The 24,312-nt window shown below is 49.2% G+C and overlaps 1 protein-coding gene across 2 annotated transcripts in view; it reads left to right on the forward strand.

The window, feature by feature from the left end:
• Positions 1-24,312, forward strand: part of KIF5A (kinesin family member 5A) — an 84,556-nt gene that overhangs the window by 38,938 nt on the left and 21,306 nt on the right. For both annotated transcript variants that reach the window (XM_053296591.1, XM_053296592.1), the window contains exons 8-23: positions 1,653-1,777; positions 2,370-2,474; positions 4,130-4,278; positions 4,546-4,694; positions 5,651-5,826; positions 6,084-6,152; positions 7,163-7,369; positions 7,899-8,045; positions 10,374-10,562; positions 12,572-12,689; positions 14,684-14,742; positions 15,561-15,670; positions 16,975-17,076; positions 19,810-19,870; positions 19,967-20,038; positions 21,129-21,233. In XM_053296591.1, the coding sequence (XP_053152566.1) occupies positions 1,653-1,777; positions 2,370-2,474; positions 4,130-4,278; positions 4,546-4,694; positions 5,651-5,826; positions 6,084-6,152; positions 7,163-7,369; positions 7,899-8,045; positions 10,374-10,562; positions 12,572-12,689; positions 14,684-14,742; positions 15,561-15,670; positions 16,975-17,076; positions 19,810-19,870; positions 19,967-20,038; positions 21,129-21,233 (1,943 nt within the window). The remainder of the gene's footprint in view (positions 1-1,652; positions 1,778-2,369; positions 2,475-4,129; positions 4,279-4,545; positions 4,695-5,650; positions 5,827-6,083; positions 6,153-7,162; positions 7,370-7,898; positions 8,046-10,373; positions 10,563-12,571; positions 12,690-14,683; positions 14,743-15,560; positions 15,671-16,974; positions 17,077-19,809; positions 19,871-19,966; positions 20,039-21,128; positions 21,234-24,312) is intronic.

Consider the following 24,312-nt stretch of genomic DNA (forward strand, 5'->3'; position numbering starts at 1 on the left):
ATCTCCAAGATAGGGCTGAGAGATACTCCTGCCTGCAACCCTGGAGAAGCCACAGCCAGTCTGGGTAGACAATACTGAGCTAGATGGTCTGACTCGTTATAAGGCAGTTTCCTATGTTAACACGAAGGGCAACAGAGCCTCAGCTTTCAAAGAGGACTGGGACATTATGGTTTTGGGAGCAAAGATGCCTCCAGTCCCAATCAGGTCGGTATGATGAGGCGAGGGGGCTAGTCCTAACAGATTCATGCTAGTTAATTAACTCGAGTCCCTATTTAGAGATCAGCCTGTAGCTACCCAGAGGTAAACACAGCAGTTACATAAAATATGCAAGCAAGGGTTGACTTAAGCCTTGAAAGATGCTTTTATCATATCTACATTCCAAACCTATATCCACTTCATGCCTGTTTAGCTGCTATTATTTCTCTACCAAAGAATCCTGGGAACTTTGTATCAACAGCCTTTGTGTGGAGGTGGTGGAGTGTGAGGAATGACTCTTCCAGGGCCCACCCAGGCAGGAGGGAACCCACGGAGGGCACTTTGTCGAGGGCTCCCTGAAACTTGGAGCCAGCCCTATAGAGAGGGCCAGTAAAAAGATGGGTTGAAGTGTTTCTGGCTAACAGTGGTAGTTTGGGAAGGTGCCTTCCAGGTTCTGTGATCAGAGCACAGGAGATGTACAGTGTGGGTCTCCCAAGTCAGCAGTGAGGCTTCCTGACATGTGCAACAATCTTGCTGCCCCCTAGGGACAACATGTGCTATTGCAGCCTCTTGCTGTCAACCATATAGAAGTCTCAAAACATAGGCTGGAGGCACTCCTGTTCAGCATACAGAGTTCTTCTTAGACTGTACCACTTCAGACTGCCGATGGAAGTTTGCCTGACTGCATTCTCCACCTTATATTAAAAAGTAACCTCCCATTTACTGAGGAAATTGATTATTAAAGGGAATGGTTATAGCATAGAGGTTGTGCACACAAACACTCTGGTGGAGGCTCCTGCCTACCTCTTCACACATGATCACCCTCCCCAGTTTACTCTGCTGCTCATCACAGCACATGAGCAGCACCGCTGCAAGCGGTAGAGCAGGGAGTCAGAGGAGCAAGTCCTCCAGCATCCGTCAATGCACCACACCAGGAGCATGATGCATTGAGGGATCCGCCCTCATCCGGATGCTCTTTCCACTGGCTCTGCGTGTGTGTGTGTGTGTGTGTGTGTGTGTGTGCAGGCTGCCTGCATCCTGAGCATATGCATGACCCTGGTGCCTGGGTTAAGGGCGGGCTCATATCCCTAACCCTGGCTAAAGGCTGGGGTAAAACGGGCTACCTGTAAAGGCAGCACTGGGCTTGGGCTTGGGCTTGGGCTTGGGCTTGGGCTTGATACTGGCCCTCCACACGAGCAGCCCTACCCAGGCTGGGCTGCCCTCGCCTGGGTTGGGTTGCTCATGAGAACAGCCTTATAACGTTTTCTCTCAAAGTTACAGTCTGAAATGATAACCTGTGTGTGTGTCAGGCAGGTCACAGACAATCTTTTTTGTTCAGAGTGTTGAAAGTGGTAGTGCCCCCGGCATGCACACTCATTCAACAATCACCTCAGTCCAATAGTTTCGCATGTTGGTGCGGTTCTTGCCCCATTGGCCTCTCTGTTGTACCCCTGCAGACATGAATGAGCACAGCTCCCGTAGCCACAGCATCTTCCTCATCAACATCAAGCAGGAGAACATGGAGACCGAGCAGAAGCTGAGTGGGAAACTTTACCTGGTGGATCTGGCTGGCAGTGAAAAGGTGCTGGAGCTTTTGGCCTGGAGAGGCTGGGTGTCCCTGGCGTGGAATGGAGGCAGGTTGGGGTAATAAATGAACACCTGCCTCACAGGACCGTCCACAAAAAGGCTACAATGTCAGAAATCTACACTGGCCCCAGCAATACCTTGAGATGATTCTTCATCAGGAACCAGGAGTTCATGCAAGAATAAATTAATAATTTAATATATAAACATAAACTTTAGCTCCTCCATAACGAATTCTTCTTTGGGTGGCTCACAACATCTTTTAAAAATCCATTAAAAACACATAAAACAAAACAAACACATGACAATATAACATTGATTGGTTAAGTGCCATCAAGATGGTGTCGACTTTTAGCGACCACATAGATAGCTTCTCTCCAAGATGATCTGTCTTCAACTTGGCTTTTAAGGTCTCTCTGTGGTGCATTCATTGACTCCATTTTGACCTTCTGGGTCTGTATCTGTTCTCTCCCGAGATTTAGGCAGCTTATCCAAAGGGAGAAGAAACTTCATTTCCCCTTTCAAAGCTCAGCCCAAATCACAACTGGGATTGTCTCTACAGATAACCAAGCTCCTTCTTCTCCTGACAGGTCAGCAAGACAGGAGCTGAGGGCGCTGTGCTGGATGAGGCCAAGAATATCAACAAATCCCTGTCGGCACTTGGCAATGTCATTTCGGCTCTGGCTGAAGGCACGGTAGGCACTATCACCTAGGGCAAGGAGCGCTTTATATCCTCTCAGCCTAATCTCCAAATGTATGAACCTGTTTTTCTGAGCAGCCAAACCTTTCCAGTAGAACAAGGAATGGAATGTTCATCCTGTGGGTGACCTGCACTCCTCAAGGTACTCCTGTGTACCCTGCTGGCTTTTATTGGAGCTCTAAGAGTCCAGAAAAAAATGAAGCAATTTTCTAGCATGTTATAATTCACTGAGGCATCCTTATCTTCTTTGTTGTTATCCTGGGTTATTTGAAAAATAAGTGCACTAATTCCAGTGCATGTTCTCTTAAATTGTCTCTCAGAAGCAAAAATATTGGTACTGCCAAAATGGAAGAGAGAGAGGAGAGAGAGGAGAGGAGAGCTGGTCTTGTGGTAGCAAGCATAACTGGTCCCCATAGCTAAGCAGGGTCTGCCCTGGTTGCATATGAATGGGAGACTTGATGTGTGAGCACTGCAAGATATTCCCCTCAGGGGATGAAGCTGCTCTGGGAAGAGCAGAAGGTTTCAAGTTCCCTCCCTGGCTTCTCCAAGAGAGGGCTGAGAGAGATTCCTGCCTGCAACCTTGGAGAAGCTGCTGCCAGTCTGTGAAGACAATACTGAGCTAGATAGACCAATGGTCTGACTCAGTATATGGCAGCTTCCTATGTTCCTGTGTTCCTAAGAGATACCCTTTCCATTGATTGGATGTTTGGGAAATAACAAGAATGTTAAAATTCATTGATTCAACAAGATTCTGGGATGCAATGTTTTCCCCATTGGACCCATGGCAAGGGTGGGAGGGGTTTGTGCAACTTCAGACACAGAGATTCTGTTGCTGATCAACAACAATGATAGATTTTAAAATGAGGATTTGATTGGATGCGGTGACATTTATGAGTAAGTTGTTTGTTCAGCTAGACTGAATTGTTTGTTTTCTCATCTGCATATAGGGAACATCATAGTAGCTTCAGGTCAGTGTCAAAGGCTGGCATCTTTGGGCAGCTGCTGCTGAGGGCCCTCAGTAGGGCCCCTGAAATCTGGAGCCAGCCCTGAGTAACTTGCTGCCAACCCTTATGTGGCATTCTCCATGTTTGTGAAACTGATATGAAGAATTGTTAATCACATGCAGCAAAAATATCAATCATGTTTTGGTCCTCCAGCTCAGCATGTGGCCAACCCTGCTGATACAGCCAGCATAATGTATGTGTTTCCACTGTCCTCCTAAGTGGAACCCAGCCATTCCTTTCACTAGGCAAGAAGAAAACATGTGCAGGCCTGTGCTAAAAGCCCTACCTGGGAACTGTGTATGACCTTGGAAACAAATCCATTAAGTTCCCAATACCTGTATGAACCCTGAATTCAATAGACAAGGTTCAACACAGAACACAGTCAGTAGTGTTGAATGAGTTGTCTACCATTTCCACAGAATAAGCACTAAAACTACTACTACCTATGAATTATCCTTCTCACATCCATTCCCAATTGGAAAATGAAGCCTAAGGTGACTTTGTTTGTCTCTGCGAATGGAAAAGGCAGGATTTCCCCAGTCCTAAACAGGGAGCTGTGGAGTGTTTTCACACTTCCAGTGGTCGATTCTGCCAGAGTGTGAACTGTGAATGAACCATACATGTCTACCCACATTGTCTTATACAGAAGAGCTACGTGCCCTACCGAGACAGCAAGATGACCCGTATCCTGCAGGACTCCCTTGGGGGAAACTGCCGCACGACCATGTTCATCTGCTGCTCACCTTCCAGCTATAATGATGCTGAGACTAAATCTACTCTCATGTTTGGACAGCGGTAACCACCCTTCCCCAACCCATCCTTCTGTTTGAGCTAGTGTCGACCACTTTGCTAGCAGTGTTTTCACAAGGGGGAAACAAATAATTGGTAAAATGAATGGGTAAAGAGAGCTAACTTGGAAATGGGCAGGGCTTGTGAAGGGAATAGATTGTAATGCCCACTGATGTGTAAGGTGAGGCTTGGTTGGGATGGAGGGGTTCAGCCCAAGTCAGCCTGGAGAACTCTGCGACAAGGATCCTCCACTTAACTCTTCCCTCTTTGCAGGGCTAAGACAATCAAGAACACAGCATCAGTGAATCTGGAGCTGACAGCTGAGCAGTGGAAGAAGAAGTTTGAGAAGGAGAAGGAAAAGAACAAGGTCCTGAAGGAGACCATTGCCAAGCTGGAGGCTGAATTAGGGCGCTGGCGCAATGGTGAGCCAAAGCACCCAGGAGAGAGAGGCTGCATCAGCGTTGCAATGGAATATATTCCTATTTGGCTCAGTGTACTTTTCAAAATAGTAGCCACCTAATGGCGCAGTGGGGGAATAACTTGATTAGCAAACCAGAGGTTGCGGATTCGAATCCCTGCTGGTATGTGCCCCAGACTATGGGAAACACCTATATTGGGCAGCAGCAATATAGGAAAGATGCTGAAAGGCACCTTCTCATACTGCATGGGGAATGGCAATGGTAAACCCCTCCTGTATTCTACCAAAGACAACCACAGGGCTCTGTGGTCTCCAGGAGTCGACACCGACTCAAGGGCACACTTTACACTTTTCCTTTTCAAAATGAGGAGGAATTTGCAATAGACATATTTCCATCTGAAATATATTGGGCGGTGTCCATGGGAGGTGTGGGCTTGCTCCTTACTAAATTTTGAGATTGGGCAGCTTCTCCTCCCACTGCCTCTTATTCACAAACATTCTGATGGGAATTGCACGCCCTTCAGCCTTTCATTATGATATGAGAGCAATTGTTCAGAACAAAATATTGGGGGGGGGGGATCCTGGGCTTATTGCAAGAATTGTGAACACATCTGAATCTGGACCTGGGGACCTGCTACTGCTGATATAGAACCAAAAATAGTTACAGGACAATTGAACAGATGAGTGAAGAAGAAGGACGGTTAAGTTGTTTAATAGGAAAAAAAATGAACGATGCCTGGTTATTAGCTTTTTGATTAATGCTGTTCATCATATAGTTTTTTAGTAATAGACTCTGCTTCTTTTATGTCTCTGGAGTATAATTACCATCTGAATCTTCTTTGCGGATAGCAGTTGAAGCTGGAGGGAGAATTAAGACCCCCAGCTGCTGTTATCCACTGGAAAGGGAAACAACTACCAGAAAAGTACTCTATGATTTTTCTGCCATTTAAATGCTTCCAGGTGAGAATGTACCAGAGACAGAGCAGCTGAGTGATGAAGAGAAAGCGATGCCTGATACCTGTGATGAGACACCCATTAATGACAACAACTCTTCCATCGTTATCCGGATCTCGGATGAGGAGCGGCACAAGTATGAGGAGGAGATCCGCAAACTCTACAAGCAGCTTGATGACAAGGTCAGAGACTCAGTCCTGATGCGCTGTCCAACACACACACACACACACACACACACACACACACACACACACACACACACACCACCCATGTACTGAGCTTTAGCCTCCCTCTCCCCTTGTCTCATCTTGACATGTGGTACTCCATCCTCATCTCAGACTTTCGGTTAGTACCTGCTAGCTCTGGATTCCCGGGTCTGAAACCTGCACTTCTGGTAGAGCTCAAAGTGGTTAGCACTTAACTGTTTTCTCCCTCTCAGGATGATGAGATCAACCAGCAGAGCCAACTGATGGAGAAACTCAAGGAGCAGATGCTGGACCAGGAGGAGGTGAGTGGTGTGTGTGTGTGTGTGTGTGTGTGTGTGTGTGTGTGTGTGTGTGTTTGGGCATGCACATGTATGTGCATCAGAACATATAACCTAAGAAGAGCACTGCTGGATCAGTCCAAAGGTCCATCTAGTCCAGCGTTCTGTTTTTCAACCAGAAACAGAGGCCAACCAGATGCCTCTGGGAAGCCCTCCTGCACCCAGAAAATGGTGTTGAGTGACATACTGCCTCTGAACCTGAAGAGTTATTAGTCATCATGATTAATAACCATTGGTAGACTTAGCATTTGGGGATTTGTCTAATCCTCTTAAATACACCTAAGCTAGTGGCCATCAACACATTCTCTGGCAATGAGTTCCATACATGCCTGTGTATCACCATCTTTCTCTTCCATTGCTGTGTCTTTGGCCAGCTCTCTGCCTATCTGTGTTCTGACACTGAGCCTCTTCTCATGATCCGTGAGAAGGGCTTGCAGGCGGGCTGCGGGGAAGGTGGGTGGAACCTAACTTCCCTGCTGATGATCGTTCTTGCTTCCCTGGGCGAGCAGATCGCCCGCCCAGTTGAGTGGCAGCTGCTCCCAGCAGCTTCGAGGGTCGGGGTGTCAGGACGTGCCATCATCCTCCACACTGCCCCCTGGAGCCCCAATAATGCGCCACGTGAGTGCGCGGTGCATGGTGGGAATCCCCCCTCCCCTCCCTGAGTGTGCCATCCATGGCTGCAAGCAACTGCAGCTGACACACGAGCAAAAAAACGAGGTCCCTTAACCTCATTTTAAGGGGTGGCTAAATAGGCAGGTTTCTTAGCCCGATCCCAGCAGTTCACATGCGTGTGCAAAGCCGGGCTGGGCTCCCTGAGCCCAGTTTTGCACGTGTGTGTGTGAACAGCCTCCCTGTCTCCTTCCGCACCATCACCATTTGGACCTCCTCTTCATCTTCCCTGCTTCGTCCATGAACTTCCTTGACATGTCCTGGCCGGCTGGTGCCTTTGCTTATCCTCCCCTCTCCTCCCCCAGCTGCTAGTGTCTACCCGCGGAGACAATGAGAAGGTGCAGCGGGAGCTAAGCCACCTGCAGTCGGAGAATGACTCTGCCAAGGAGGAGGTGAAGGAGGTGTTACAAGCTCTGGAAGAGCTGGCTGTCAACTATGACCAGAAATCTCAGGAGGTGGAAGAGAAAAACCAGCAGAATCAGCTGTTGGTGGACGAGTTGTCTCAGAAGGTGGTAAGCGCTGAGGTGCTGGGTCCTCTCTTTGTGTTAGTTAGGTGTGGGAAGATTTGGTGGAAGAACGTCAGGGCCAGAATAATCTTGGCTCAGTCCTGAAGAGCAGGGCTGTATCCATACTACACTTCAGCAGGAAGTCCAGAAAAATTTGCACAGTGAAGTACTGGATGCAGAATTCAGCTTCCCGAGAACTGTCTGAACAGAATTGACACAGTCTAGTAATTCACTGTCGCTTTTGTATACCGTATGCTAAACATTCTCTAATAAAAGTCAATCTGTTTTGAATGCCAGGGTTTAGCTCATGAATTAAGTAGAAAACGTTGATAAAAGGGTGGATTGTATTAACACAGTGGTATGACATTGGTTCCCTTCACAGATTTGTGTTTTCAAAATCTAGTCCATTCTGGACTGGGAGGGAATCTCTGCCCTTCATCTAACCAAACATGAAGAGTTCTGTCTTTGTAAACCAGATGGCTGGTAATGTGCAAGTGAGCACACATCTTAGCTGAGCCATCTCCTCTCCTTGTAGGCCACCATGCTGTCCTTGGAGTCTGAGCTGCAGCGATTGCAGGAATTCAGTGCACATCAGCGCAAGCGCATTGCTGAGGTGCTCAATGGACTCATGAAGGATCTGAGCGAGTTCAGTGTCATCGTGGGCAATGGTGAGATCAAGCTGGTAAGGGAGATTTCCTGGGGAGAAAAACACTCAATCTGATGTGTATATATTTTATTGGAATGCATGGCGGATAGGAAGGGGATTCCCAGCTCCCTTCAATTCCCAGCTCCCAGTCCAGCACTTTCAAGCCTGCCTCTGCCTCAGAGAACAGCAATACAAGAGTTAACCTGAAGCCACCTCATGGCATTGTATGATGGAGTGGGTGGGAAAACAAATGGGACTGGATATTTTAACTTTCTTGCACTTGTAAAAAAAACACTTTCCTAATGTGATTTTTGAATCAATAAGTCATGATTAAGAGAGAGAGAGAGAGAGAGAGAGAGAGAGAGAGAGAGAGAGAGAGAGAGATTGTATTTGAAGTTTGCAATAACCCCCAATTATAATTCCTGTGGAGTCTTACAGATCCCTGATACCTTTTTCATACACATAGGAACATAGGAAACTGCCATATACTGAGTCAGACCATTGGTCTATCTAGCTCAATATTGTCTTCACAGACTGGCAGCAGCTTCTCCAAGGTTGCAGGCAGGAATCTCTCTCAGTCCTATCTTGGAGAAGCCGGGGAGGGAACTTTAAACCTTCTGCTTTTCCCAGAGCGGCTTCATCCCAAGGGGAATATCTTTCAGTGCTCACACATCAAGTCTCCCATTCATATGCAACCAGGGCAGACCCTGCTTAGCTAAGGGGACAAGTCATACTTGCTACCACAAGACCAGCTCTCCTCTCCATTTCCTTTTCTTTCACCTTTTCCTTCAACTCAAATCTCCTAGAGATAGGAATTTAAAAACAAAATAAGGAGGTTAGCACCTCTTTATCTTAATCATTATACTAACATAAAGTAGCAACGATTGTGATGTTTAAATGAGCTTTCACCTCGTTGAGGTGATTTAGATCACAGATACCATAGATGGGTGGCAATTCTTCCCACCCCATTCACTGTAGTTGAATCTGATGCCCTTTTACTAAAACTCTCGTATTAAAAAGAAAAAGTACAAGGAGAGGGAGAAGTTGAAGCATCTAGAATTGGGGTATCAAACGTCAGCCCTCTAGCTGTTGTTGGCCTACAACTCCCATAATCCCTGGCTACTGGCCACTGTAACTGTGGATGATGGGAGTTGTAGGCCAACAACAGTGGAAGGGCCACAGGTGGACACCCCTGATCTAGGACAATCAACTCTTTTGCTCATATTCCAAGAATATATGGGGAATAAAGTAGCACAGGCTGGGGACACTTTTGTGCGTATTTATGCGTACACATAATCTGTATGACCCCAGATGTGCAGAGGGTTAAGCCTAAATCAAGGCTGGGTCGTGCCTCGGAGTGTTTAAAGCCCCAAGGTTCCAGCAACAGGGTCTGGTTTCCAAGAAGCCGGAGAAGAGTTCCTGGGAGAGGGAAGCAGCCCCCTACTGGGGAGAAAAAAAGGCCTTCTTGGTAGTATTGCAGCACTTCTTTAGCCTAGATTAACAAATAGTAGAAGACTCCTCTTTTGTAACTGGCCTCTTGACAGAACAGGTAACCCAGCCCAAGATTGTTGTGGAGTGTACCATTGACGGGGGTCACTGCTGCTGCTGAGAATGGGGCTTCAGCTCAGTGGCAGAGCCTCTGTTTTGCATGCAGAAGGTTCCCCGTTCAATCCTTGGCATCTCCAGGTAGGGCAGAGAACAATTCCTGCCTGAAGCCACTGCCAGTCAGAGTAGACAGTGCTGAGCTAGGTGGACCAATGGTCTGCCCTGGTAGATGGCAGCTTCCTATGATCCTGGCCCCTTGACGAGCCGATCTGTATGATACACCTATTTGCAAACCAATGTTTGTTTCAGAGTGGGACCACCTTTTAAGGCTTTCCATATTGCCACTAATTGGTCTGTCTTATAGCATAAAAGTGCCCTAGATGGATGAGGAACATTAGCCCCAGCAGACTCCTCGGAGCCTCGTTTTTTCAACTGTTTGGCAAGAGTGTCTGTGCTACTCAACAGGGGCCTGGATAAACCCCACACTCCCTTGCTGCCATCTTCAGGAGAGGGACAAAGGCTCATTAACCATGGATAATCACATCCACCCGCCCTGCCACCCAACTCCCTGGTGGTACAATCAGCTATGCAAGTGTTATTGGAATGTTTGGTGAGAGTGAATCTGGAAAACTGCTACTGGTTCTCGGCTGCTGAGTGATACTCAGTGTAAATAAATGCTAAACCGGATTCTGCTTCCAAGTGTGGTGTGGCTGAGCTGTGTGTGTGGCTGAGCTGTGTGGCCAGGACAGAACGATAACCTTGGGAAATGCAGAGGCTCTCTTGCTCAGATTTCCTCCCACCCCACTTCCTTATCCCCAGCCAGTGGAGATTAGTGGTGCCATTGAGGAGGAATTCACTGTTGCCAGGCTCTACATTAGCAAGATCAAGTCGGAAGTGAAGTCGGTTGTGAAGCGCTGCCGACAGCTGGAGGGGTTGCAAGTCGAATGTCACCGCAAGATGGAGGTGACAGGCCGAGAACTGTCTTCCTGCCAACTCCTCATCTCCCAGGTCAGACCTGTGGCACCGGGATGGGAGAACTGCAGGTGTGAGAAAGCGGGGGTGGGGGTGGTTCCGAATTGGCTATGAGGCACCTTTTGACGTGGCAATTCTCTTTATTGAGCAGGGGGAGAGTAACTGGCCCTATCCACCCCAGCACAGTACCTCCAGTGACTGTTGCTGGTGTCTATCTTATGTTTCTTTTTAGATTGTGAGCCCTTTGAGGACAGGGATCCATCTTATTTATTTGCTATTTCTCTGTGTAAACTGCCCTGAGCCATTTTTCGAAAGGCAGTATAGAAATCGAATTAATAACAACAACAACAACAACAACCTCAGAAACCCCCATACCACAAAAAAGAAGCAAGAAGCTTGTTCCTGCCTTGATCAGGAGTCAGAGGGTGGGCTTTGCTTTTATCTAGGCAGGGTGAAAACAGCTAAGATAACAACATATTCCTCCCATTTTTTAGAGCAGGGCTGCACAACTTTGGCCATTCAGCTGTCATTTGGACTACAACTCCCATCAACCCTATTGGCCAGTGTGGCTGGAGCTGAAGGCAGTTGTAGTCCAACAACAGGTGGAGGCCCAAAATAGTGCAGACCTTTTCTAAACATGATGATGATGATGGTGATGATGATGATGATGATGATATAAAATATTTATATGCTACTTTTCAACATAAAGAATTCTCAAAATGATTTTACATAGTAAAATGAATTAGAAGATGTTTCCCTATCCAAAGGGTGCTCCTACATCTAAAAAGAAACACAAGGGAGATATTAGGCAGGAAGAGCCATTGGAAAAGATGCCATGCTGGGCTGAATAGGACCCGTTGCTCTCTCTGCTCCTAAACAGCCACCACTTTAAAAGGTGTTTCTTTGCACCATTAGCAAGGTATACGTCAGGATGCGTCCCAGGGGTGGGATGCATAAAGGAAAGTCCATGTGGTCATGGAGCTGACTGAACTTTTATTCCATGTCTGATAGAGGTGAGTGGAGATGAGCCCTTTAAGACAGAGAGGAGATACAGGCATCTCCTTGTCCCAATTCATCAGTTGTCAGCTTCTTGAAGCTGGTCTGGTCTTAGAGCCCTCCCTTGGGACCATCTCAGGTGAAGGGCATGTGTTGGACTGCATTCCTTGTGGCTTGTCTAGAAGGAGGTTGGTATGCCTGTACCCCCACCACAACTCTGAGGGCCATTTAATGTATGACACAACTACAAGCCAGCTTTGATGTGAAGTGTAGCCCACACATCTGCAAATACTGAGGCAGATCTCACGATCCGTGAGACCCACTTTTGTGAAAACTGTGGGGAGAGTGGGCTAAGCCTGCTCTCCCTGCAGACGAGCGGGCAGGGAGCCCTGGGCGGCCGGGGCGGCCGCCCACACGATGGCCGGCTCTGTGACGGAGCCAGCGGGGGTGGGGGGAGCGGGGGCCCCGCGGCCCCCGCAAGCCACAGTATGCCCTGCGCAACTGCGCAGGGCATACTGGGGAGACCCCCGAGCCGGGAGGCTGCTTTTAAGCCTCCCGGCCAGGGGTCTACTCATGAGTAGGTGCGGCGCGAATCATTAAAAAATCGAAACTTATGATCGTAAAAAGCAGGTTTGCTGGAGTGCTTGCTCTGCAAACCTGCTTTTTAGCAGGGGTTCTCGAGTGGGTTACCTGCTCAAGAACCACCGGGCTCGGGTGCGAGCCCGGTGGTTCTTATGGTCACCAAAAATTGGGCTAACCTCTGCTAGACTGATTTTTGCTGATCGTGAGAAGCACCCAAGTGTCTATTTTGATCCTTAAAACGTGTTTTAGGGGTACACTTAAAAGTAACAGGGGAAGTGAGTGCCAGATTTCTGTCTCTATTGCTAGTTCTGGACCTTTGAAGACAGACTGAGGAGGGGGCAGTTTGTGGGCTGCAGTGATGGACATTCTGGGGACCACATTCAGTAGGAGATTAGGAATGTTGGGGTTATGCCTGAGACATGGATCTCTTTCTTCCGTGCTCTTTCTCACCCTGCCTTCCCTACCAGCATGAGGCAAAGATCCGCTCACTCACTGAGTACATGCAGAGTGTGGAGCTAAAGAAACGGAACCTGGAGGAATCCTATGATGCTCTGAGTGAGGAGCTGGCCAAGCTGCAGGCCCAAGGTGTGTATACAAGGGTAGACTATTCACCATATTATACCCAACACTCAATGTCTGTGTGATTTGATGTACATAATTTATGCCAAAAAATGGGTGGTGTTTGTAGAATGGAGTTGGTTTTTAATACAGAACACTTGAATCCCTGATTACATAGGGAGCAGCAGTCTCCCACAACATGTAGGCCCTTCTAAATATGACCTATGCATAAATCAAAACCATTATATGCCACTGAATATCTGTAAAGGAACAAGGGAGGGTATGATCTGCAAGGGGGGGAGATGCAAACTTCTGCTAAACATCTAGTTCAGTGTCTACTGCTAAACATCTCATTTCACTCTGAGAATTGGCCTTCAGTTTTGCACATTGCATGGCATGCTTACCACTGGCATTGATTCCTGTGGCATTGCTTCTCCTTACTATTGGCATGGATTCCTATCACTGGCATTGATTCTCCAGACTGCACAAAACCATCTTGCCAGCAAGATGCAAGGTACCAGCTGACATTAATAAATGAAGGTCCACTCTAGACAGGAAGCTAGGCTAGAACCCCTCTACCTGACACGATAAATTATCCTGCTCATCACAGGCAGGATATTTCAGACATAGGAATGGATTCAAACATATAGACTGGGGCTATTCTGACGATCAGCAAAAATCGGGCTAGCCTCCGCTAGCCCGATTTTTGCTGATCGTCAGAACCACTGGGCTCGCAGCTGAGCCAGGTGGTTCTGGAGCGGCTAACCCGCTCCTGTAGCCTGCCTTGTAGTCCGGGTTTGCGGAGCGAGCGCTCTGCAAACCCAGGCTATCTGCTTGTGAGTAGCCGCGGTGCAGCTCCGTGCCGCAGCTACTTACAAGTAGACCCCCAACTGGGAGGCGAAAAGCTACCTCCCGGCTCCGGGGGTCTCCCCAGTATGCCCACCCCATGGTTCTGCAGAGCCCTCAGGGCAGAGATAGATAGGTTAAGCTAAAATAGTGAGATGGTTCAAATGTAATGCCAAACTATAAAACACAAAACCAGGGCATGCTTTGTCATGATCCTATCCCAAATCATGGTTTGTTCACTCAGGTTTAACACCAAACCTGTTTACCCAAACCAGCTTCATTCCACGGTTTCAGATTCCAGAATCTGTGGGTTTGTGAGCCACTCACAAACCATAGAGCCAGGTCTCATGATCAGTGAGACCCGGTTTTGGAGGTTGTGTGGGGAGAGTGAGCTAAGCCCACTCTTCCTGCACACGTGCAGGGAGGGAGCTCTGGGCAGCTGAGTGCACAGGGCATACTGGGGAGACCCCTGGAGCCAGGAGGCAGCTTTTCACCTCCCCTCCGGGGGTCTACCCGTGGGTAACCATGGCGCGGAGCCGCACCGTGGCTACTCATGATCTGTAAAACCAGGTTTGCGGAGCACTCACTCCGCAAACCTGGTTTTAGGGGAGGGGTACCTAGGTGGGTTACCCGCCTAGGAATCACTGGGCTCGCAGCCAAGCCCGGTGGTTCACACGATGGGGCAAAATCGGGCTAGCTTCCGCTAGCCCAATTTCGCCCCATCGTGTGAATAGACTCTAGGTTTCTTAGGTGATGTAGACATTCATCCAACAAACTATGGTTTATGAGTGGTCCTCAAACGAGAATCTGAAATCATGGAATGAAGCTGGTTTGCAAATCTCGGCTTGGGCAAACTGGTTTGATGTTACACTTGAACAAACAAACCATGATTTGGAACATGGTTTCACTGTCAGAGGCTGGTTTGAGATAGCATTTTGAGATTCTTGGGGGAGGCAGGGGAAGAGGGAATCCACATAAACCATGGCTTGCTTGTATCTCTGAAACACAAATAATAGTTTGGAGTCTAAACTATCATTTGGTGTTGCATTTGAACCAGACCAGTGACTTACCCAAGAACTTGTATCCTACATCCAGGCTATAGGACTTCATTGGTCTTCAGCCTCACTGTCTAACCCTGGCATCATCCCAATGACTATTTTTCTTTTATTCTACAGAGACTGTCCATGAAGTGGGCAAGGAGCAGGACCTGATCCAGGATGCAGATGAAGTCAAAGTTAGTCACAGATCAGTGGTGCTTATCTTTTCTAGTCATGGGAACTCTCCCTTGGAGGAAGAAAATGTCTCTCTTTGAGCAGCATCTTTCTCAGCAGAAAGGAGTGGAGGTCTGGATGTGCATATCCTAGGCTGACATCACAGAGCATACAAAATGGGTGAAGGGCAGGCAGCAAGTAAATGAGCCAGGTCTCACGATCAGTGAGATCCAGTTTGGGAAGCTGAGTGGGGAGAGCAGGCTAAGCCCGCTCTCCCCGCACACAAGCAGGGCGGAAGCCCTGTGTGGCCGGATTTGCCGCCCAGACGATTGCCGGCTCCGTGACGGAGCCGGCGGGGGCTGGGGGGAGCAGGGGCCGATCGCCCCCCGGAAGCTCCAGCATGCCCTGTGCGAGCGCACAGGGCATGCTGGCGAGACCCCTGGAACCGGGAGGTGGCTTTTCTCCTCCCCTCTGGGGGTCTCCTCATGACTCGCCATGGCACGGAGCCACGCCGCGGCTACTCACGATTTAAAAAACCGGGTTTGCGGAGCGCTCACTCCGCAAACCCAGTTTTAGGGAAGGGGTACTTAGGCGGGTTACCTGCCTGGGAGCCACCGGGGCCACCTGGGAGCCCAGTGGCTCCCACGATCAGGCAAAACCAGGCTTGGTTCCCCTAGCCCAATTTTGCCTGATCGTGGGAATTGCCCCAATGTGGAAGAGAATATAGGTGTAGGGGGGAATATTTTAAAATATGTGTGTAGAGGATCCAAGGGGAGCTGCCATGTAGAAGATCCTCTGATTGCTTCCTGTATTTCTGAACTGCTTCACCCCTGTCATGCAGAAGGCCTTGGAAGTGCAACTGGAGAATCACCGTGAGGCCCACCACAAGCAGCTGGCACGGCTGCGCGATGAGATCAACCAGAAGCAGAAGATCATCGATGAGCTCAAGGAGTAAGTCATCCTGAGAGTGGGCCAAGTCTGTGCTATGAGTGGGATTATGACTCACCACTTGGGTGGACATGTATTATGATGACACTGGCAGTCAAGGCTGTCCTTAGGGCAGGGCAAGCCGGCCAACTGCCCCAGGCCCCACTCTTAAAATTAACCCCCATTAAAATTAACCGGAAGGGGCCCCACTCTGGCCACACTGGAAAGGACCCCACATTTGCCCCAGGCCCTGCACACCGCCAGAGATCTCTAAGGACAGTCCTGCTGGCAGTGCTAGGGTTGGGAGGCTGGGCTTCCTGTCAAGGCCCAGCTTGATGAGGAGCAGCAAGTTCTTATAAGCTGGAGTTGAAGCAAGGCTGAGATCCAGGGTGTCGGTGAGAATGGGGGGCGGGAGATGGACAGCTCCTGCAGTGGAGCTGGAGTAGGAACCAGGAACAAATCTGGATCCACAAGGGAGGCCACTCCAGGCCATGTGACAGTGTACTGTGGCTCAAAGCTATTGCATTATGTGGGATATGAATCTATGCCCCTGCCCAATAAGGCCTTCTGTGGCATTATATGCAGCTAGCTGATAATCCTTTGGTGGTATATGCTCAATAGAAGTTTCAGGCTGCTGGTTCAGGGCTATCAAGAGTCCGTGGATCAGGACAGATCTACACTGCAAACCTAAAGGTTAACACCATGCGCGGTCCCAACAGAGATGATATGACTTGTAGCACTGCTGCTGCAGACCTGGAAGCTGTGGTACCACTGTAGATAACTGTGGCATTAGCACCACCAGCATTACCGTATATATTTCCACTGCAGTGAATGGAAAAATCTGCAGTAACGCTGGTAATGCCACCACCAGTTCTCAACAGCAGCGTTGCGGCTTCTGGGTCTGCAGCAGTGGCCCCAGAAGTCATACTATATCTGTTGGAATTGTGCATCATGTTGGCCAAAGTAATTTAACTCTTACTTCCCTTCTGGGGACTGGAGTTCTGTTGAGGAGGCTGGGGTCTCCATTTCCCAGGGTTCCTTTGGGAAAACCAGGATGGTTAATCCAATTAAAATCAGTGCTAGATATGGCCTATGTTCAAGACTAGCTGCTGATAATAATGGGATGACTCAATAGTGGTTATATCAAATACGTGGTTACATCAGTTTCTTGTAAGGCTGGTCTCTGGAGAGCGACTCTCTAGGCTGGAGCCCTGTCTTGAGCACTTAACTTTGCTTCCTGTATTGATTGCACATCTAGATGAAAAATTGGCATGTTTGCCATCCATATGATAATATCTCTCCATCTCTCCATCTTTTTCTTCCCTCAGCTTGAACCAGAAGTTAGAGCTTGAACTAGAAAAGCTTCGTGCTGACTACGAGAAACTCAAGAGCGAGGAGCAGGAGAAATCGCAAAGGCTGCAGGAACTGACGTGAGAGACTCTCTTTCCTTTCCTGGCCTATTTCAGTTACCTCTCTTCTAGGGGTGTGCGCAGACTGTGGTTTGTAGTCCAGTCCAAATTCTGACTGAACCATAGTTCCATGAACTGGTGTGGTCCAGTTCAGCCCAACCTGGCTGAACTGGACCAAGCCGGTTCATGCACCCGCAGTTTGGTCTGAATTCGGACCAGACCATGAACAGTAGTCAGCACACACCCCTACTCTTCTCATCTCTACTATAGAGAAATTACAGAAGAGTCAGGAGTCAATATCTGAGAACAACCTTCCTTCATGCAGCCCAGCACTGAGATCTACCACTCTGAAGGCTGATTTCTGGCATCTTAGGATTGCTTTTGTTACATTTAAAAGGTGTCAACCTAAGATGTTTAAAGTGTTCACCTAAATGTGAATGAGACCAAGACATTTTTTGAAAATAAAATTTGAAAATACAGGGACACTTGCCATAGAAACTGGCTGCAACTCCCTCTTGACTTTGTACTTGTAAATAAACCTAGGTTTGCTGCCATGTAACGTGAAGTAGCCCTGAAATCCAGGGCTATTTCACTGTAAAATTGTTAATAGAAAAGTCCGTTCCCAGGTCTTGGAAGTGAAATTGACATGTATCCAACCATTCCAAAGCAACACTGAGGCTGCATTCTCACAATCACAGTAATCCTGATTGAGTTAACCAATACTGCTGTGCCCTGCAGAGCTGGTTGTAAGAACATAGGTTTTCCAGACAATCCTGGTAAAACCATTGTGGTTAAACTGCATTTACCCAGAATACAGAGCCAAGACCTGATCCTGGTTCTTTATTCTAGTTAAATGCAGTTCAACCACAGCAGGATTACCTGAAAAATCTGCATTAGGAACATAAGAAGCTGCCATATACTGAATCAGACCATTGATCCATCTAGCTCAGTATTGTCTTCACTGACTGGCAGTGGCTTCTCCAAGGTTGCAGGCAGGAGTCTCTCTCAGCCCTATCTTGGAGAAGCCAGGGAGGGAACTTGAAACCTTCTGCTCTTCCCAGAGTGGTTGTGGCTTCATCCCTTGAGAGGAATATCTTACAGTACTCACACTTCTAGTCACAATGTGAAGCAGAGAAATTGCTCACTCACTCACTCACTCATTTTTCCTGGTACCCCAGGACTAGTTCATTATTGGTGGAACTGATGTTTGAATGTTCTCCCTTTTGCTTTGCTCCTTGTCCTAATTATTCTGTCGACTATTCACATCCCACCTCTGGCCCAGGCAAAGAGAACCTACGATACATGTCATACAGGAGATATGGTAAACATCTGCCAGTTGACCCTCCTTTCAAGCATTAGCACCATTGTTGAGGAAATTCTTTGAGCCGGGTCTCACGATCCGTGAGACCTGGTTCTGCAGGGTGAGCGGGGAGAACGGGCTAAGCCCACTCTCCCCGCTCACGAGCGGAGAGGGAGCCCTGGATGGCCGGATTGGCCGCCCACATGATTGCTGGCTCCGTGACGGAGCCGGCGGGGGCTGGGGAGCTCGGAGGCTGCGTGGCCCCCGCAAGTCCCAGTATGCCATGCGTGAGCGCGCAGGGCATACTGGGGAGACCCCCGAGCTGGGAGGCTGCTTTCAAGCCTCCCGGCCGGGAGTCTACTCATGAGTAGGCACAGCACGAAGCCACGCCACCGGCTACTCACGATTCTAAAAACCAGGTTTGCGGAGCGCTTGCTCCGCAAACCTGGTTTTTTACCAGGGGTTCCCGAGCGGGTTACCCACTCGGGAACCACTGGGCTCGTAGCCGAGCCCGGTGGTTCTCACGTATAGCAAAAATCGGGCTAGGCTCTCCTAGCCTGATTTTTGCTAATCGTGTGAATGGCCTCTTTATTTTTTTAGGAGCTCTTGTGAAAATACAAGTTCCTGAATTTCCAACCCATTGCACACCATCTGCTCCCCGCTTAAGAATATTTAATTAAAAACTGCTCAAGCACAGAATGTGACAGATTCTTTCATGGACCCTTCACAGTCCCACATATGGATTCTGTGCCTCCACAGAACAGCTCCAGAACACTGCAGAGCTTGAAAAGGGGTTGTTGCTCTGTGGTTGCTTTGCTTGCAGAAGGTCCCAGGTGCAATTCCTGTCTTCTCCAGGGAGGGCTGGGGAAGACTCTTGTCTGTAAACCCTAGATGTCAACTGCCAGCCCACTTAGACAGCACGGAGCTAGATGTATCAATGGTCTGACTCAGGATAAGGCAGCTTCCTTTGTTTAGCCAAGAAAGTGCCATTCATTTTGGGTCCCCCGTGAGGATATTGCTAACCATCCGCACGCACCTTCAAGAGAGGGGTGAATGTTTTTTCTGCTCTGCTTTCTTCTGCCTACCACAAAAACAGCAGCTCCAAGAATGTTGTTTCTGGGTTTCTACTCCACAGTGAGCTTTAGTCTAGTGTATTCCATCACTTGTCTGTTCCTGTCTGCTCACCTTCTCCTCCCCCAACTTGAAAGCTGATTCTTAAGGCTTTGTAAAAGATATTGGATAAAGGGGATCGCGGCCCACAGGAACAGTCTAGTTCTATCCCTCATGTTTGCGACTGTCCCCAGCCTCTCTCCCGCCCATATGCTCGAGAGTAATGCTTGACATGCTGGCGGCATCTACTTGTGCTGCTGGCTATGCATCAAGGAGTGCCACTAAACCATTTCTGTCATTGTGGACATGCTTTTCTCTTGATCTGCCGCTTTTCTGTTTCACAGATTTCTGTATGAGCGACACGAGCAGTCCAAGCAGGACCTCAAAGGACTGGAGGAGACTGTTGTACGTATCAAACGCAGACCTGAAGGAAGGGAGAGGCAGGCTGCAGCCCCATGCTGTCTTACTCCAACACTGTCCTTTCCACCCCCTATCTCCCAGGCCCGTGAACTCCAGACCCTCCACAACCTTCGCAAGCTGTTCGTTCAAGACGTCACAACTCGAGTTAAGAAAGTGAGTGGTTCTGGACATCCCCCTGAGCCTACCAATACTTGGCATTTATGCGGTGCCTTTAAAAGTTCAAAACACTTCACATTATGTCAGCAATCCTTACAACAACCCCGAATGCTAGATTGGTATTATTATCCACATATTACAGCTGCAGGCTGCTGAGGTTAAGAGGTAATGGCTTGCCCAAGGCACCTAATAAGTTGGTGGCAGAAGCAAGATGGAATCGGGTGGCTTTCTGGTTCACGGCCCAGTCTCATAGCCACTGCTCTATACCAGCTACTGCCCTGAAATCCCTCGCCCCACTGTCAACTCTAAAACTGGCCAGTGCTTGATTTTTCAGGTGAGAGTTGGCGGGGCTCAAGCCTGCCTGCAGGCCACATCATCGGGAAGCCCCTTATCCCTCCGTTAAGAAAAGAGTGGGCCAGATTTCCTTGCTCAGTGATGAAGGAAATGCTGATGAGTCCTTGCTCAAATCAGGCCTGGTCCCTTGAACACTGTATTGCAAACTGACAGTAGCTCCAAACACTGTGGCCCACTGATAGTCTCCCTCCTTGCGAGTGACACATGCCATGCTGACATGCCTAGGGTTGCCATATTCTGGCTTTCCAAATCCGGGTGCCTGATTTGCATATTATGTAAATTGGCCTGAAAATAATTTTTGAGCAGAATAGTGACTGCACATTTTGCTCTCTAACTCTGCTTCTACAAGGGCTAGAGCTTAGCTTTTTTAAAAAGATGAAATCTGAAATCTGGGCCAATCTGGGTAGGCTACACAATCTGGGTGAGATGCTTAAAATCTGGGTGAAACCCAAAATTCCAGGGGGGCATGGCAACTCGAGACATGCCTCAAAGTACAACCGTACCTTTCTTATTTGAACACTGACCTCACAGATACCCTCAATATGGTTCTGGAGCAGCCCTGCCCAGCCCAGCCCAAGGAAGCCCCTTAGCAACCTGCCTGTTTCTGCGGTAACTAATCACACTAGGCCCTAGGCCTAGGCCTCTGACTGCCTGGTTGTATCACTGTACCTACCGCTGGGCCTCTCCCATCCCCTTCACCTCTCTAGAGGTACACTCTAGGTTTCTTTTCCAGAGTGCGGAGCTGGAACCCGAGGATAGCGGGGGGGCTCATTCCCAGAAGCAGAAGATTTCCTTTCTTGAGAACAACCTGGAGCAGCTTACAAAAGTTCACAAACAGGTGAGTGAATGGCTGGGATCCAGGCAACCGTAGTGAGGCAGGGGAGGGGAAGGACCTATGCGGGCTGGGTAAGGCAACTGGTGAGTTTAGCCCTACCCTCCCTCATTATATTCAGGCCTCTGGGTGGGAAGCCTCTTCTCCCTCCCCCCATTCAGCATTGTCTCTATGTATCATAGCAGCTTTGAATGTGTATTCATAACATCCCCTTCTTTCCTGGAAGCACTGCCTCGATGCCTTCCTAACTTTTGCCACCCAACCAAGTCCTCAAAACACTGCATGGGCCTGCCCTTGCATCGTGTGGCTTGCCAAGGCGGCTCACAGGTTCATGCTTATGGAATCTATTTCCCAGTCCGGCTCCTGGGACCATCTCGTTTCTCAATCAAGCCCTGCTTACACCAGTACCACTTCCTATCTAGTTAGCCGAGATCCTCTCTCCTTGCCTGACTCCCAAACTGGAGTCATCGCTCCATCATGCCAGCCAGATCCCCTTGGGCTGCCTCTGAAATCCATCGTAGACCTCTTGCCTGTGCTGACTTGTCTGCCATGTCCTGCCCACCTTGCCATGTCCTTTTCATTTGAATGTGCCCCACGGCCAGCCCACTTTTGCCAAGCAGGCCCTCTGGAATGACGGTGCTTGAGCAGAGGATGGTGTTTGGGTCTAAGAGGGAAGGGCTGCTGTGTGCCGTTTCTGATCGTTTCTCCTGGTGTGGTGGCGGTGGGGGTGGGGGTGGGAGCATGGCAGGGGCATACATGCTGCTGTTCCTGGAACACGGAAATTATTCCTCTACTAGCCGGCCCGCGCAGAGCCTCTGTGCGCTCTTTGGGGCCGGCTGTTCCCCGCTCCCTCCTCTCCAACTCTCCCCCCCTCTCCTGCCCCACACTCTTGCCCCTCTGCCCCACTCTCTCTTGCCTCCTCCCCCTCCCACCGCTCTCTTGCACCCTCCCTCTCTCCTGCCCCCCTCTTTCTTGCCCCCTCCCTCCTGCCCCACTCTCTCTTGCCCTTCCTCTCCCTCCACCCACACTGAGCATTTTGCTGCGGCGAGCCTCCACAGGCCCCTCCTTACTGGGCGGCGGGTGGGCAGCCGAAAAGGGCTCCACCGTTCCTCCTCCTGGGTGGCGAACAGGGAAGTCCCGCTGCCCATTTCCCTCCCCGCCCAGGCCTCCAACAGGTGCCTCGTCTCCGGTCAGGCCCGCCGCCGCTGCCTGGCCTCCATGACTGGGCCACCCGCAACCCATCCTCCTGGGTGCACCTCAGCCAATCAGGCCCGTCCGCCGCCCAGCCAATCAGCTGGGCGCTGGGACGCACATTCCAAGGCACACCCAGGAGAATTAGATAGATAGACAGACAGACAGACAGATAGATAGATAGATAGATAGATAGATAGATAGATAGATAGATAGATAGATAGATAGATATGAGAAGCAATTGGGCATCAAACGTCTGCAATAACGGAAAGACATCAGACTTCCTATAAACATTTAATGAAGTCCTACTTTATGGAGAGCTTTATGGGCTTTTGCTCAATAGAGCGATAGTCCTTGAAGTCACTGGTAGTTTACTACACAGCCATTAAGCGACCTGTTCTGTCAGGTCTCACTGAGTTCAGGCTGCTGCTTCTTAAATAAACAAGGCCCACCAGCAGAAGGATGCTTAGGGAACTCAGTGGGGGGCCCCATAGCTCTTGGGGAGATGCCCACTTGGCAACACACTGTGTGTGAGAGGTTTTTTAAAACGGCTTTGTGCAGGTAATTACAGCAGTGTAGCAGCAGGGGTGAGGGGAACAGGTAAGAGGCTTAGAATTTGCTTGAGCTCTGATACGGTTGTGTGCATGTGTGTGGTCCTGGAAGCATACTGGTTCCTTTCACTAGTCATTCCTCTTGTGCCTTGTTGCATTTTATTCCAGTCTTTTTCTAAAGCCTCACACAGTGATATAGGTGGAGTCAGGCTTGCGGGAGGAGTGGCAGAGGACTGAGTACAAATGTTGTATCGAACCCAGAAAATCCTGTGGGCAGCAGTGGAAACCAGATGTGCACATGGAAAGTTTGCGCACGGACCAGCGCTAGTATGATGGTGCTGCTTAGGAGCTTTTTAAAAGCAACACGTTAGGGTTGGTTCAAATGATCAAAACAATATCAGTTTACAGGCAAATCTGAGACTTGTGAACTCCACACTCTTCCACAGAACAAGGTTGTTCTCATGAGCAGCCACGAGCGGGCTAAGGCAGCCAAGCCGGCTCTTGGCTGCTTGTGAGAAGCAGCGGGAGGCAAGTGGCTGCGGGTGCAGCGGTGGCAGTGGCGGCAAACCTGCCTAAGCTCTCCCTTAGCCACATTTTTTTAAAATGATCTGCCAGCCCCGGCTGCTTGCAACCAGGGCTGGCAGACTGCAGGGCTCCCAGGCAGCCGACACCAGGGAATACCCACAATGCACTGCGCACTTGTGTGGCGCATTATAGGAGTTTCGGGGGGAGAGTGGAACAATGCATTCCAGCCTCTGGTCCTCCACACTGCTGGAGGTCCGCACACCCAGCGCCCCCCATGGATTATCTGTGGGGAAGGGAAGGGAAGGAATCCTGCCTGCCCACCCGCCAAGCCCTTCTCATAGATTGTGATAAAGGGCTCAACAAGGTGTGAAAACCCAGACATGTTTGCCTATCCCAGACACACGCCACACCAACCTGACATTTACCTGGGATCGTTCCTTTTAAATCTGAACTCGGATTGTTGATCCCAGTTAAATTTTGGGTAGGCATGGTACAAATCTGTGATTGGAGGAAGCATCAAGATTCTCATGACACATTTCACAGGAGTGTGTGGTGCTCTGAAATATCAGGGTTGCCATAAACTGACATTGTTTTGATCATGTGAACCAACCTATAGATTCAGTTCAGGGGCGTAACTACCATTAGGCAAGGGGAGGTGGCTGCCTGGGGCCCCCCACGCCTCGAGGGGGCCCCCAAAGGCAAGTCAAATGTGAAGTGAGTGTGTGTGTGTATCAGCGAGGAGCCCATTTTAAAGTTCTGTCTCTGGGCCCACTCCAGCCTCGTTACGCCCCTGATTCAGTTTATTGTCATACTTTATT

This window comes from Hemicordylus capensis, chromosome 2 (assembly GCF_027244095.1).
Source record: "Hemicordylus capensis ecotype Gifberg chromosome 2, rHemCap1.1.pri, whole genome shotgun sequence".
NCBI classification, from domain to species: Eukaryota; Metazoa; Chordata; class Lepidosauria; order Squamata; family Cordylidae; genus Hemicordylus; species Hemicordylus capensis.